Source organism: Sus scrofa, chromosome 4 (genome assembly GCF_000003025.6).
Source record: "Sus scrofa isolate TJ Tabasco breed Duroc chromosome 4, Sscrofa11.1, whole genome shotgun sequence".
NCBI lineage: Eukaryota > Metazoa > Chordata > Mammalia > Artiodactyla > Suidae > Sus > Sus scrofa.
This window is the reverse complement of record NC_010446.5, coordinates 130,151,743-130,166,488: the sequence shown is the minus strand read 5'-3', so window position 1 is coordinate 130,166,488 and position 14,746 is coordinate 130,151,743. Positions and strand designations below refer to the sequence as shown.

The 14,746-nt window shown below is 40.5% G+C and overlaps 1 protein-coding gene across 1 annotated transcript in view; it reads right to left on the bottom strand.

Annotated features, from left to right (window-relative positions):
• COL24A1 (collagen type XXIV alpha 1 chain) overlaps window positions 1–14,746 on the bottom strand; it is a 331,418-nt gene that overhangs the window by 76,689 nt on the left and 239,983 nt on the right. Inside the window, 4 exon segments of the mRNA XM_021090341.1 lie at window positions 13–66; window positions 5,882–5,989; window positions 7,812–7,865; window positions 10,418–10,433. Coding sequence (XP_020946000.1) covers window positions 13–66; window positions 5,882–5,989; window positions 7,812–7,865; window positions 10,418–10,433 — 232 coding nt within the window.

The following is a 14,746-nucleotide window of genomic DNA, read 5'->3' as shown; positions in this document are numbered from 1 at the left end:
AGAAATGCTCACCCTAAATCCTGGAATCCCTGGTTCTCCAGTAGGTCCCATCAATCCTAAATGTCCCTAAAAAACAAAGTAGACAAGAGGAACAAAACAGAAAATTATTTAAATCATTAGACCTGTATTCCTATTATTTAAAATTTAGATTTTCAAGATATGACGTTCAACTTAGTCTGAAATCAGAAAACAAAACAATAATATTCCAACTTTCATCTTGTTTTATTTCTGAACCACATAAGCACCCCCCCACAAAAATGTCTCTTTGGTTTTCTTCTGGTGTGAACATCCTTAATCATATGAAGAGAAATATTTTCAGAGTTGCCAGAATCTTGTAGCTTCCAGAACATTCTTAGAAACGTATCTGACATTTGGTAGGACTGTTTGTATCTGTTAACGCCTGTGGCAGACACACATCAGTAACTCTTAGAATGCACTCTATAGATTTTGATACTGTAATGACAGGCTCAAGAACTCTGTACTCACTGACGGCCTCAGATACTCCAATGAAGATGGTTTCAGTTCTGGTCAAAGTCGTTAAACTAATTTGGCTTACGTGTAATACCTACCCAGTTATCAGTCTTATTACCAATATTATATAGATGATGAAACCATATAAACTAAAGGCAAATCAGTAAATGTTCCTAAACTACTGACAAGATAACAGACAACTGAAAAAAGCAAAAATTAGTTTAAAAATGTCGTATCTTTCATTTTATCAAAAAATTTTCCCATCAACTCTCCTGTGTGAGTCTCAAAATAAATAGGAGATAAGGAAATTGAGGCACAGAATAAATATGTGACTAGCCAAACATCACAGTAACCAGAAGTTCTAATCAATACAAAAATAAGGATAATAAATAAGGAGGTGAAACAATTATTTGCCTAAAGAACACTAAGAATCACCAAAATTCAGTGAATATAAAGTTTAAAAAAATTTCTTACACAGAACCAAAGAGAGATACAATACAAAAAGGATGCCTTAAAAATAACAAAATCTATAAGAAACTAACAATGAATCTAATAAGAAAAGTGTAAGAACAGAAATAAAGGAAATAATACAGCTTAATTGAAGGCTATAGAAGATGTAAGTAAATGGAAAGACATAAGGAATTTCTACATTGAATGATTCAATATTAAAAGAACTTGCTGAGCTAATTTTAAAGTTCTCGTGAAAGAGCAAAGAAATCATAGTGAGAGCCAGACCTTTCATAAAAATAAATTAGGAAGTACTTGCCCTAACAGATCTCAAAAGATACTGTGATGGTGTAATAATTTAGATGGTATGGTACTGACCTATGAACATACTACCAAATTGAGGGAAGAAGAGAGACCAAGGATTCCTGGAGAGCAGTTTACAGAAAAGCGGCATTTCAGAAAAGTGGGAAAGAGAGTGACTGCTTAGCAAATGATGTTGAGACAACTGGCTAACAATTTGGGACAAAGAAAATTCGTCCTTTAAAGCATATCATAGCAAAGAAACAAACAAACAAACAAACAAAAAAACAACTCCACAGGCTTTAATAGGTTAAAGGTAAAAATAAAGCTATAAAAGTATTAGGAAAAGGATATAGAAGGATATGTTTTTATTCTTTATGTAGGGAAGATACTTCTAATGAACAGATAAAACCTAGAATGTAAAAGAAAGACTGACAAATTTGACTGCAATAATTAAAACCTTCTGTTCAGCAGAAGATACAATAAACAATACTAAAAGATAAATAACAGAAAGGAAAATATATTTGTAATATATTTGCAACATATTTAACAAAATCATCATCTAAACAATATAAGGAGTTATTGCAATTAAGAAAAAGACAAAAACCTAATAGAAAAACCTGTGAGGTATATATGAACAGGCAACTTTCAAAGGAAAAAAAATACGGATTACTTAGTTGCAATCAGGGAAATGTGAGAAAGAAAAGGAGATACACTTTTTTTCATTTATCAGATGGACAAACATTAAAAGGATTAAGACGGAGTTCCCATCATGGCTCAGCAGTAATGAATCCGACTAGGACCCATGAGGACTTGGGTTTGATCCCTGGCTTCACTGAGTGAGTTAAAGGAGCCAGCATTGCCATGAGCTGTGGTGTAGGTTGCAGACACAGCTCGGATCCCACATTGCTGTGGCTGTGGTGTAGGCTGGCAGCTGTAGCTCCCATTCGACCCCTAGCCTGTGAAGTTTCATATGCTGAACTTGTGGCCTGAAAAAGAAAGAAAAAAAAAAAAGGATTAGAAAGAAGTACCAGTGGTAGGTAGGAGTGTAAATTTTGTGAAACCTCTTGGGAAGGTAGTTTGAGAACATTTAAAAAGTGAATATTCTTAGGAGCCTACTTTGAAGACAACACTCTTTGGATAAATTTGTTCTCACATTTATGTTGAGGTAATGTGATTAATTTTTAATAAACATATTACAAGCCCACAGCTAACATCATAGTTAACAATAAAAAGTGGAAAGCGTTTCCTAAGATCAGGAACAAGACAACTCCTGCCATGTTTATTCGACATGGTATTAGAATCCTAGCCACAGCAACCACATAAGAAAAATAAATAAAAGGAATCCAAATTGGAAGGAAAAAGTAAAACTGTTACTGTTTACAGATGCTATGATACTACACAAAGAAAATCCTAAAGAAGCCATCAAAAAATTACTAGAGCTCATCAATGAATTCAGTAAGGTTGCAGGATACAAAATTAATATATAGAAATCTTTTGCAATAAACTATCAGAAAGAGAAATTAAGAAAAAAATTCCATTTTAAATTGCATCAAGGAGTTCCCTTGTGGCATAGTGGGTTAAGTATCTGGCATAGTCACCGCAGTGGCCTCCATTACTGCTGTGGTGTCAGTTTGCCTCCTGGCCTGGGAATTTCTTTTTGCCATGGGCACGGCCAGGAAATTGTTAAAGTGATCATACTCCCGAGGTAATCTACAGGTTAAATGCAATCCCTGTAACAATGGCATTTTTCACAGAACTAGAATAAATAATTTAAAAATTTGTGTGGAGACCCTGAATAGCCAAAATTGATTTTTTTTCTTAAGAAGTGTCAAGATTGCTTGATAAAGAAGAACAAAGATGGAGGTATGTGAAGAGCCAAAATGGATTCCCACCCCCCCAAGAAATTTCAAGAATGCTTGAGAAAGAACAAAGTTGGAGGTATCATTCTCCCTGGTTTCAAACAATACTACAAAGCTACAGTAACCAAAACAGTATGGTAGTGGCACAAAAACAGACACAAAAATAGATCAATGGAACAGAATAGAGAGCTCGGAAATGAATATATATGCTTTTATGGGCAATTAATCTATGACCAAGGAGGCAAGAATATACAATGGAAAAATCCTCTTCAATAAATAGCTACATATAAAAGAATCAAGCCAGACTACTCTCTCACACCATGCACAAAAAGAAGTTCAGTGTTTTACAGACTGGAATGTAAGTCCTGAAACATAAGAGAAAACACGGGCAGTGTGCTCTTTGACAATATGCTCTCAGGAGCATTTTTTGGGATACGTCTCCTAAGGCAAAATAAACAAAGCAAAATTAGACAAATGGACTATACAAAACAGAAAAGCTTTTATACCATCGAGGAAACTATCGATAACACAAAAAGGCCACCTAATGAATGGGAGAAGATATTTGCAAACAGTAAATCTAATAAGGGATTAATAGTCCAAATATACAAGAAATCATACAACTCAATGTCAAAAAACAAACAACCCAACTGAAAAATGGGCAGAGGATCCAAATCGGCCTTTTTCCACAGAGGACTCCTGGATGTCCTCGGGGCACATAAAAAGAGCCTCAACATCACGAATCATCGGGGGACTGCAAGTCATCCCAGAACGAGACACCACCTCACACCTATGTGAATGGCTGTTATCAAAAAACAACAAATAAAAAGTGCTGGGGAGGACGTGGAGAAAAAGGAACACTTGTTCACTGTTGGTAGGAATATAAATTGGTGCAGCCACTATGGAAAACAGCATGGAACTGCCTCAAAAAATTAAAATTAAAAATAGGACTACCACACGATCCAGCAATTCCACTCCTGAATATTTATCTGAAGAAAACGAAAACACTAATTAGAAAAGATATAAGTACCCCTATGTCCGTTGCGATTGTTTACAAAAGCCAGACATGGAAACAACCTAAGTGCCCGTCGATAGATGAATGGAGATGTGGTTTCGAATACACAGTGGAATATTAGCCATAAAAAGAGTGAAATCTGGACACGTGGAACAATATGGATGGACCCAGAAATCTTACGCTTAGCACAGGAAGTCAGAAGGTATTTTCCTTATTGAAAGAAGTCAGACAGAGAAAGGTAAATATCGTATGATATCACTTACATGTGGGATCCAAAAAATAAAACAGATGAACAAACAGAGGAAAGTCACACATGAGGGAGACTAAGAGTTAGAACCTTCCAGGTGCAAAATAAATGAGTCGCGGTTCTCAAACGTACAACATGGGGCACAGGCTCAACGCACCTATGACATTTTTGTATGGAACATATCGAAACTGGACATTAAAAGCAGACTTCCCGTGGGGATCATTTTGAAACATCGAGAAATACTGAATCCCTGTGCTGTGTAAGAGGAAATCCAGTGTCATATGTCACTTATATTTCAAAGCAAACACCCTCACAGGAGCAGCGATCAGGTGATGGGTTAGCAGAGGTGGAAGGTGGGATGGGAAACCGCCTGAGGGCAGTCGGCAGGGCCGACTCTCCCGGCTCCAAGACAGGTAGGTCCTCAGGGGGTCCTGCACCCCCGACCCAAACAGTTACCAGGACCGCAGGGTACCCGTGAAAGTGAGAGAGGAGAGCCTGAGGGTCTCCCCACAAGGAGCATATTCGTTTTTTCTGTTTCTTTTGTGTCTGTGGATGGATGTTCACTAAACTTGTGATCCTCTCATGATGTGTGTAAATCAAATCACTACGCTGCACACACACAGGGATGTCTGTCAACCGAGGCTCAAAAAAACTGGAAAAAATTGAAAATCAGTCACATTATAGAACGTTTTTGAACGCACGAGCCAAAGCAGAAAAATCTCAGTAATTTAAGTAAAAGGAAGTAAAGATGGCCTGGACCAGAACGATGGCAGGAAGGAGTGGAAAACTTCAAAGGAGCCTGAGGGAAACCTCCTGAAACGACAGACTGTGCCAGCTCCGCGAGGCCCCGGAGCAGAGCCACCGGTGATGTGGACACAGACACGTGCACCTTGTGCACCTTGTAAATACCCGTATGAAACAGTCCAAAGACTAACTCTGAAGTCTCTTGCACTTCTGCAGCTGGGACTTTCTGAGGTCACGTTAGCAACAAAATTTTGCTATAGTAGGTTCAGAAGGATTATGCTATCTTTGTTTCCAACGTCATGTAAAATTCACACAAAAGATTAAAAATTAGTAGATTTTTGGAAACTTATCACAACGGCTAGAAAAATAATCTCCAGAGAAGCATGTAGAATCTAAGCGTATAAAGAAAATCCATTTTCAAGTAAAGCTAATTTTCAAAGCAATCTGTCATCCACGACAGCATCGTTTTAGAGAGATATTAAATCCTGATTTTAAGTGCAAGCATATAAACTTTCCTACTTAGGCTGGGAGTTACAATCTGATCTTCTTAAACCTTGTTTCATATTTTTTTCCCATTCTGAGCTGTCTCTCCTTTCCCTTCTCGCGTCCAGAACCACGACGCCGGACGCCGTTTACTGTGGAATGCTTACAATCCGCCACAGCCCCCGGAGGTGGATTATTTTCAGTAGAACTTCTGCTCTCTCTGTAAAATTAATCAAGGACGGGGCCTTTAGGACACGGATGCATTGCTTTTCCATCCACAGCGCACTCACTTCTGGACACAAACCAAATACTGACCACGGCACCTCTAGTGCCTCTGGCGCCTTTCAGACCGCTTTCTCCACTTGGTCCCAGGGCCCCTCGGCTTCCAGTTTCTCCCGTGGGCCCCAGCTGTCCTTTGTCACCCTGTCGATGCCGATAGTAAGAGAGAGAAGGAAGAAAAAATGATACTTGGATTAATTACCTATATCAAACACTGAATGGCTCCAGAGGCTGTTCTGTAAGCCAAAGTCTACAAACCGTGACTCTGCTTCAACTCTGTGGGACCACAGCCCCTGACAACAGCAGTGTAGCCTCACCACCCAGGTTAGCTGAAAGGTAACTTCCGGGAGTCCCCACTGTGGCTCAGCAGGGTAAGAACCTGACACAGTCCCCATGAGGATGTGGATTTGAACTCTGGCCTTGCCCAGTGGGCTAAGAGTCCGGCCTTTCAGCAAGCTTTGCCATAGGTGGCTGATGCAGCTCGGATGGATCAGCTGTGGCTCTGGCTGTGGTGGAGGCTGGCAGCTGCAGCTCCCATTCGACCCCTAGCCTGGGAACATCCATATGCCGCAGCTGTGGCCATAAAAAGAAAAAAAAAAGTAATTTTGGAAAACTAACGTAAAAAAAACTGGCCGAATATGCAGGAAAGACCTGGTGCTCATGCTGAATTACAAATAAACAAGATTTTATTTTGAAATTTATTATATATGAATGTACATACGTGTGCATACATGTATTTACTGTTATCCTGAGAAAACACAGGCCCTACGTGAAGCCTATTTCTGTAGAGAACTTCAATGCCACAAAAATCTCACGCAAAAGGCTCTGTATATTCAGGACGACCACTCACTTGGTTGGAGTTTGTCTTTAAAAATCAGCAACATTTTTTGAAAATCATTTTAGCTCCTTCAGAAAACGAGTGACCTTCCGTTTTCCAACAGGCTAACTGATCCTTCTCTAGCACCAGAGTCTAGCTGCTTTTAAACATTACACGTTCTATTCGTCTTCCGAATGTGGGAACCAACCTGCTCTCTTATTGATAATCAAGTAAATGCAACGATGGCCACAGTCGGGAAATTTCTGGTTACTCCTCAGAGTTCACAGGCTTCCCCAAAGGCACAGGTGGGGGAAGGACCTGCGCGCCCCATTCTAATGCTGACTTTAGGGACGACACTCTGTCGGATGAGAGAGACTTCAGGATCAGGCTTATTTTTAACTAAAATTCGCCTCATTCATTTCATCATTTACACTGCCCCCAAAGTACGAGAAGGATGGACTATTTGCAGAAATAACAGAATCTGATTTTAGGAACTAGAATGTGCTGTGACTTGTCGTAAGTACAGTAAACAGATTCTGAACTGCAGTACAATGGGAAAATCATCTTTATGTCTCACCAATTCCTGAGCAAATTACTGACTCTATACAGGATGAATTTTTCATTATAGTGGGTGAAATTTTACAAATACATCACGTTTTCTTAGTAAACTATAAAGGAAGAAAATCAAACCTATTTTGTGTTTCTTAGTTGATATACGGACAAGAAAAAATCCATCATTAACCTTTTCAATTTAGAAAAATACATTAAAACAAACCCAGAAACAATCCTAATACTATCTCTCTCCCCTAAATATTTCACTCGAGCTGCTACAAAATAGCACAAATGGGATAATATTTTTCTTTTCTCTTTTCTTGCCCAAAAATTCTACGGAATTTTTGGTAAACAGGAGAGAAAAAGAAAATTTCTTTTTAGAAACTACAAGATAGAAAATTCCCTTCAGAGAGTTAGGGTAATAAATGCTCCTAAGGGAATTAAATATTAACTATTACAAGTGTGCCTGTTAAGCCAAATTTACCGTTTTTTATTGCTTTATCTCTTCATGAAGAAAAGCATCACAGTATATATACCATGGAGCTCGGGGCACATCGAAGAAAGAAAACCAGCATGAAAAGACGTAAAAAAAATTACCTTTTTTCCGGGACGGCCTCTTTGTCCTGGAATTCCCACAACTCCTTCAGGTCCCTGAATGTTTAGTATAAACAAGAAGGTAAGCTGTTAGATAGGGCTGGATAGAATGCTGACATACTTGTATCACACAGCCACTGAACTGAACACTGAGGAAAAACGAGGTTACTTCTCTACAATACTGTTTGTGTAATTATTTAAAAAGAGGTCTCGAGGCATTAGAGGCACAGCTGTTACTAGCGAGTGGAGTTCACATATGCAGACCGGCCCAGAAAGACAAAATTAAGCCATTCTTAACTATAGGAGGAAAACTGCTTGGCTTCAGTACACACATTGAATTAGCCAGAACATAATGAAAGAAAACCCAAATGCATCCATTTCAGCAGTTCTATGAACTACTATGGGCTCAAGATACTGTTGAATGTACACAATTATAAAATATATCTAATACCTGGTGAAGGAGAATCTCAAAATCTCCATGGCATGTAAGACTAAGGAAATGCTATCTGATCTTAGTATAAAAAAGGAGAGAAAAGAAACTCATGGAAGGAAAGAAGGGAGTCACATTAAACTTGAAAATAAAATATTTTCATTTTAAGCTATATTTTGTTTAGACAAAAGCAGACTAAACATTTTCAATAACTACTTTTTTCAGTAAAATGTGGCTAAAATATTTTAGGAGTCATGTGAATGTGCAGGTCTACAATGCTTAGGCTTAAATGAGATCCCCAGTAAGCCAGGCTGCGAGTTTTAAAATAGCTAATAATTAATCACAGCATTCCTTGCATTAGCTGGAAATGAAAACAGAAATCTCGAATTCGTGTCCCAAAGCTTGGCAAACTACAAAAATGATGTGGACAAAGAATAAAGTGTGGTTTGCCGCTGCCACGAAGGCTCTTGATCAATACCTGCTGAACGAACACACAGATACCCAAGGAAATGACTCATGCCGGCACTTCTGAGCAGATGTCCTGCTAGCCTCAAAAAGCCCGCTGAACTTGGACGCCAGAGCGGGTGAGCTCGACTGCTGTGGTTCTAGCTGCATCCAGAGGTTGTTGAAGTGACAGTGACACTAACAGGAGACCTACTTGTGGTTAATGTGGACTTTTTAAGAGGGGCTGATTTACATCACAGAGGTTAACTACATGAGCTTTTACTTATTCATGTGTTTTGTTTTTTAAATGATTTTGTTTCCTCCCATTGTAGCTGGTTCACAGTGTTCTGTCAATTTCTACTGTGCAGCAAAGTGAGCCAGTCACACATATACATACATTCTTCTCACATTAGCCTCCATCAGGTTCCACCACAATGGACTAGAGAGAGTTCCCAGTGCTGTACAGCAGGATCTCACTGCTTATCCATCCAAAGGCGACAGTTTGCCTCTATTAACTCCAGATTTCCAGTCCCGACCACTCCCTCTCCCTCCCCGCTTGGCAACCGCAAGTCTGTTCTTCAAGTCCATGAGTTTCTTTTCTGTGGAAAGGTTTGTTCGTGCCATACATTAGATTCCAGATATAAGCGATATCATGTAGTATTTGGCTTTCTCTTTCTGACTTACTTCACTTAGTACGAGAGTCTCCAGCTCCATCACAGTATGGAGGTTCCTCAGAAAACTAAAAAAAGAACTACCATTGGATCCAGCAATTCCACTCCTGGGCATCTATCCAGAGAAAACCACGACTCGCAAAGACACATGTACTCCAATGTTCATTGCAGCACTATTTTCAATAGCCAAGACATGGAAACAACCTAAATGTCCAACCACAGAGGAGTGGATCGAGATGTGGTACATATACACAATGGAATATTACTCAGCCATTAAAAGGAACAAAATACCGTGTTTTTAGCAACATGGATAGACCTAGAAATTACCATGCTAAGTGAAGTCAGTCAGACAATGAGACACCAACATCAAATGCTTTCACTGACATGTGGAATCTGAAAAAAGGACACAATGAACTTCTTTGCAGAACAGATACTGACTCACAGACTTTGAAAAACTTATGGTTTCCAAATGAGACAGGTTGGGGGTGGGGGGATGTGCTAGGGGTTTGGGATGGAAATGCTATAAAATTGGGTTGTGATGACCATTGTACAACTATAAATGTAATAAATTCATTGAGTAATATAAAAAATAAAAAAGAAAAGTTTCTAATACATAGTCTTTATATTTGTATTTCGTTCATTCTATGTATCACAGATGTCTTTTCCTAGTCTGGTGCTTAGTTTTTCACTGTTTAGTATACCTTCCAATTCACACAAGCTCACAGTTTTAATGTAGTCAAATTCGTCAATATTTTCCTATTACTTTAGTGTTTAGAGATATGTACGGGCTCACCTCCTTCCACGAACTCATAAAACATTCTCCTGTTTAAAACTTTGATGTTTACAACTGGATCTTTAATCTAATTGGGGAGTCACTAGTGTGTGTGTGTGCACGGCCTTGACGTGAAGGAGAGGTTTGTTTTTTCCTCCATTTGGATAACCAATTAAACCAGAACCATTTATCAAATATTTCACCCTTTCCTCGTGAATCTTCAATGCATAAACAATGTGTTACATGTGAAGTTTAAAACATACTTAGATCTGGGTCTACACCCTATTTCTACTGGTCTGTTGGTCTGCCTGTGAATGAGGATGGCACCGAACAATTAGCTTCAGTAAGTTATGACATCAGGCCAGCAAGTTCTGCCTTGGCTCACTTCTGCCACCAACCCAAGCAACCTGTTCTTGAAAACTGTCATGTTAGCCCTTTGATCCTCCATGTAAATTTTAAAATCACTTTTCATCAATCAAGTTACATTAAAAAATCCCATAGGAGGCTGACTGAAATTGTAGGCTAATTTAGGGGAGAATTAACTTTTTTTTGATATTGAGTATTCCTATCCATGAATATAAAATATACATCAGTTTGTATTTGTTACTAAACTGATGAACAATTTTTTTTGTCTTTTCTAGGGCCGCTCCTGTGGCACATGGAGGTTCCCAGGCTAGGGGTCGAATCTGAGCTGTAACCACCAGCCTACGCCAGAGCCACAGCAACTCGGGATCCAAGCCGCGTCTGTGACCTACACCCCAGCTCACAGCAACGCTGGATCCTTAACCCACTGAGCGAGGCCAGGGATCGAAACTGCAACCTCATGGTTCCTGGTCGGATTCGTTAACCACTGCGCCACGACGGGAACTCCAATGAACACTTTCTTCAAAAAAGTTTTTTGTTAAATTTGTTTCTAGGTGCTTAACTTTGCAAATCATTTATTAAGTTTATTCCTAGGTACTTAATTTTTTTTTACTAACTGTATTAGCTTTTATTTTAATTTTTTTTTTTTAAAACTCTTCTTTTTTTTTTTTTTTTTTTTTTTTTTTTTTTTTTTTTTTTTTTTTTTTTTTTACTAACTGTATTAGCTTTTATTTTAAAATTGTATTTTTAAAACTCTTCTAATCGCTTCTGGTAAAGAATGGAATAATTTTTGTCTATTAGCATTTTGCTAAACTCTCATTAATTCTAACCATCTATTGCAGGTTATTTCTCATATATTACTGCACTGGCTGGGACTCTGACAGTACATGTCAAACAGAAATGGTGAATAGTAGTGATCTTTGCTCATTTCTTTGACGTTTTCCCATTAAGTATGATGCTCAGTGTATGGATATGAAATTGTACTAAATGATTTTCGTTTCATCTATTGAGATGATTATATTTTTTCTTTAATTTGTAAATGTGTGAATTAAATTTACAATTTTTAAAAATGTTAGACCTTTCTTGCAGTACTAGGAGAGAATTCATAAACTCTTCTAACCTCTCAGTATTCCACAGTGGTACTGAACTCAAATATTCAGAGATCCATGAAAACCACTGCATGGCAATCTACCTTCCAACCAATAATTCAGTGTAGGCATCATTGTAAGTATACCTTTAAATAGTATGTATATAATATACATGTATATGTATATAACATTTGCATATATGTATGTGCATGTAATATTTTACATGTATATGTGTACATATGTATGTGCATAAATATTTGTAAATATGTACATATTTAAACATTAATAAAACTGGGGATAATGTAAACATAGCTGCTGACATTGTACTGATCGTAAGTGAATTTCACGAATGTGTGTAACTGAGGAAGCTGACTCAGCAAGGCATCTGAGGAGTTCATTTCTGTCTCCGAACCTCCATTCCCTCCTCACGTTCAAGTCCACAGCCTTGCCTCGTTCTTCACTGAGATCCCGGAGCCATCTCTTCCTCCTAGTGCCTGTCCTACCAAGACGGCACTCGAGCCCTGCTCCTGTTCCCTTCTCTTGCACGAGCTGTGTCTCTGTTCCTGCCGTCGGAGGCCAGCTCCTCGATGTACCCACCTGCAGCCTAAGTCCTCCCTTCTGAAAGCACCCCATTTTCACTGCACTGTCGATTTTCCTCTCTTGACCAGACCATTTTAATAGCATCGAATATGCTGCACATCACTCATTAAAAGCCCCCCTGACCTCGTGTCCCTCCCTCCCTTTCTTCTCTATTCATCCATTCAATTTCTCCTCTTTCTCTAGCTCCATTTTCTGCCCCTGCTCACAGTAAAACATCTTGAAGACTTACTTATGCTCATTGTCACTATTTCTCACTCTCACTCTCTCTTCATTTGTCCTTTTGTTCTTACCATATCTCTGAAATCGCTTTTTTTCAGGTCACCAACTGACCGCCATATAGACAAGTCTGGTGGTTGGTTATCTGACTCATCTTATCTGAAGCTTCTTTTTCATCCTTGAAATGTTTTTAAACTTTGTTTCCGTGGGCAGCAGGCTTCCCGGATTCCCCACTCCCTCTCCTCACACGCTGGCTTCTTCTCTGCCCACCCACGTGGTGCTGGAGTGCCCTCTTCTCCTTCTTTTTTAGGTGCCCTCATCTTGTCCCTGTGGCTTTAAATACTGTCTGCATTCTACCCGCTCCTGAAATTCGGTCTGCTGTCCTGACCTGCCACTGCCTCCTGATCTACCCTCGACGGCTTTTCCTGAATTCCTCAGGGCGTCTTAAACGTTACGTGTCCCAGCTGAACTCCTGCATTTCCTCCTCGAACCCTCAGGCTGTTTCTCTCTTAGTCTCCACACCTCCACTGTAATAGGCAATATTTTGAAAATTATTAGAATCTTTTCTATTTTGCCCTTCTGGGTCCATGGACTTTTACCTCATTTAGCCGGAGGGGTTGGTATGTCCACAGGTTGAATATACTAAAAGATGATTTTTCTACTTTCTTTGTTTCCAACTTGAACATTTCACCAGCTGAGCCCTGGGCACCCAGCACACAAGAGCGTCTTGGGTTCTAGTGAAAACACCCTTTGCATTGATCCCCGCGGAACTCTAAGGATTTCCCTGGATGGCAGAAGGATGAGAATAGATGACACAGGGCCGGAAAGAGAAAGCCTAGACTTTTCCATTGGCCTCAGGAGAAAGTGGGACAGTGGAGAGGGAGGCAGACCGAGGTGTTCAGATCTCTTTCTGAGTTTCCGCGTTTTCAAAGAGACCTTGTTTCGTACTCCTCACACGGAATCAGGAAAGGTGTCTTTTCTGCAGATGTCGCACAGCCTACGGCCCCGTCGATTTGGCCGCTCGGCAGAGTCAAACCGGGGAAGACGGTGTTGCTAAATCCCCGACTCTTCTAGGACGCGGATGGGAACCTGCACACGAGTGTCAGCGTCGGTGGCCGTTACGTGGGAAGCCGTGGCTCTGCAGCAAAGGGCACGAGTGGGAACCACAGCCGACCTCAGAGGGACCCAAGGATTAGCAGCCACTGATACGCTCGTTCAGCGGGGGAAGCTCCCCCCATCAGCAGCTGGAGATGCCACCATCAGAAGCCGGGAGGGTGGGCAGCAGCCCCGGCCTGGCACTGATTCGCCCCCGTCAGTGTGGACGCCCTGCCTCTGGCTCCAGGCCCCCTCATCCGCCACCCCAGGAGACAGACTCGGTTCTCGGCAGGAGCAGAAGAGGCGGGTGGAGGATTTAGAATTTGAGAGACCAAGCATCCTGAGAGTCTGAGCATTGTCTAGAGAGACAACTAATGATACGAATGGATTAAGCTTTTGACTGAATTGGGTATAAAAATTTTCTGTCTCCCCCAGCTCCCAACCGCTCCTCAGCTAGTCAGTAAGTTAGGGCTTGTGAGAAAACCAGATAAACCAGGAACAAAGAAATTACATACCTGCACACACCTAAGTACCAAAAGTCTGTAACTCTATGACACACTCAATGGCATGATCAACCATTCAGTTGCTCCAGCTAAAAACCAGGATTTATTCTTTATTATATGTTCTCTCTTTCTCAATACTCAAACCATGAGCAAATCCAGTCAACTACAGCTCCAAAACACATCTTGAAGGTGAGCAGTATTTACTATTATCTATTGTTCCCTTGTGTTCCCAACTGCTCTATCGCTTTTTCATCTGCGTGACTGCACAGCCTCCTAAATGCTTTGGTCCACTCTCACTCAGAGCCCTTTTCTGCAAAACAAACCAAATCATCACCGCCAATGCTCATCAGACATCTTTCCCAGTGCAAAAGCTGCCAAGCAGCTGCCCCTGCCATCAGCGGCATCGTCAAACCTCGTCAGGGGATCGTCCCACCCCACCGCCTCCCCTGTTTCCTTGACATCATGTTTGCAGTTACTTAAGAGACTCCTGCCTCAGCCACTTGTCCCCCCCCCCCCACGGGGGATTTAAGAACTGCCCTTTCTATCCCAGGGCCCTTGCATTAGGCGCTCTCTTGACCTAGGAAGTCGTTTTTCCTTCTTTTCAGATTTTCATATGCCTGACAGTTTTTTATCCTAGGCATCTGCTTAATGTCACCTCTGGCAGTGCTCCTGGGGCCATCCCAATGAAAGCAGCCCCTTTACCAGGGCACCTGTACCCATGACCACGTCTCCGCTTCTTCACAGCATTCCGTGCTA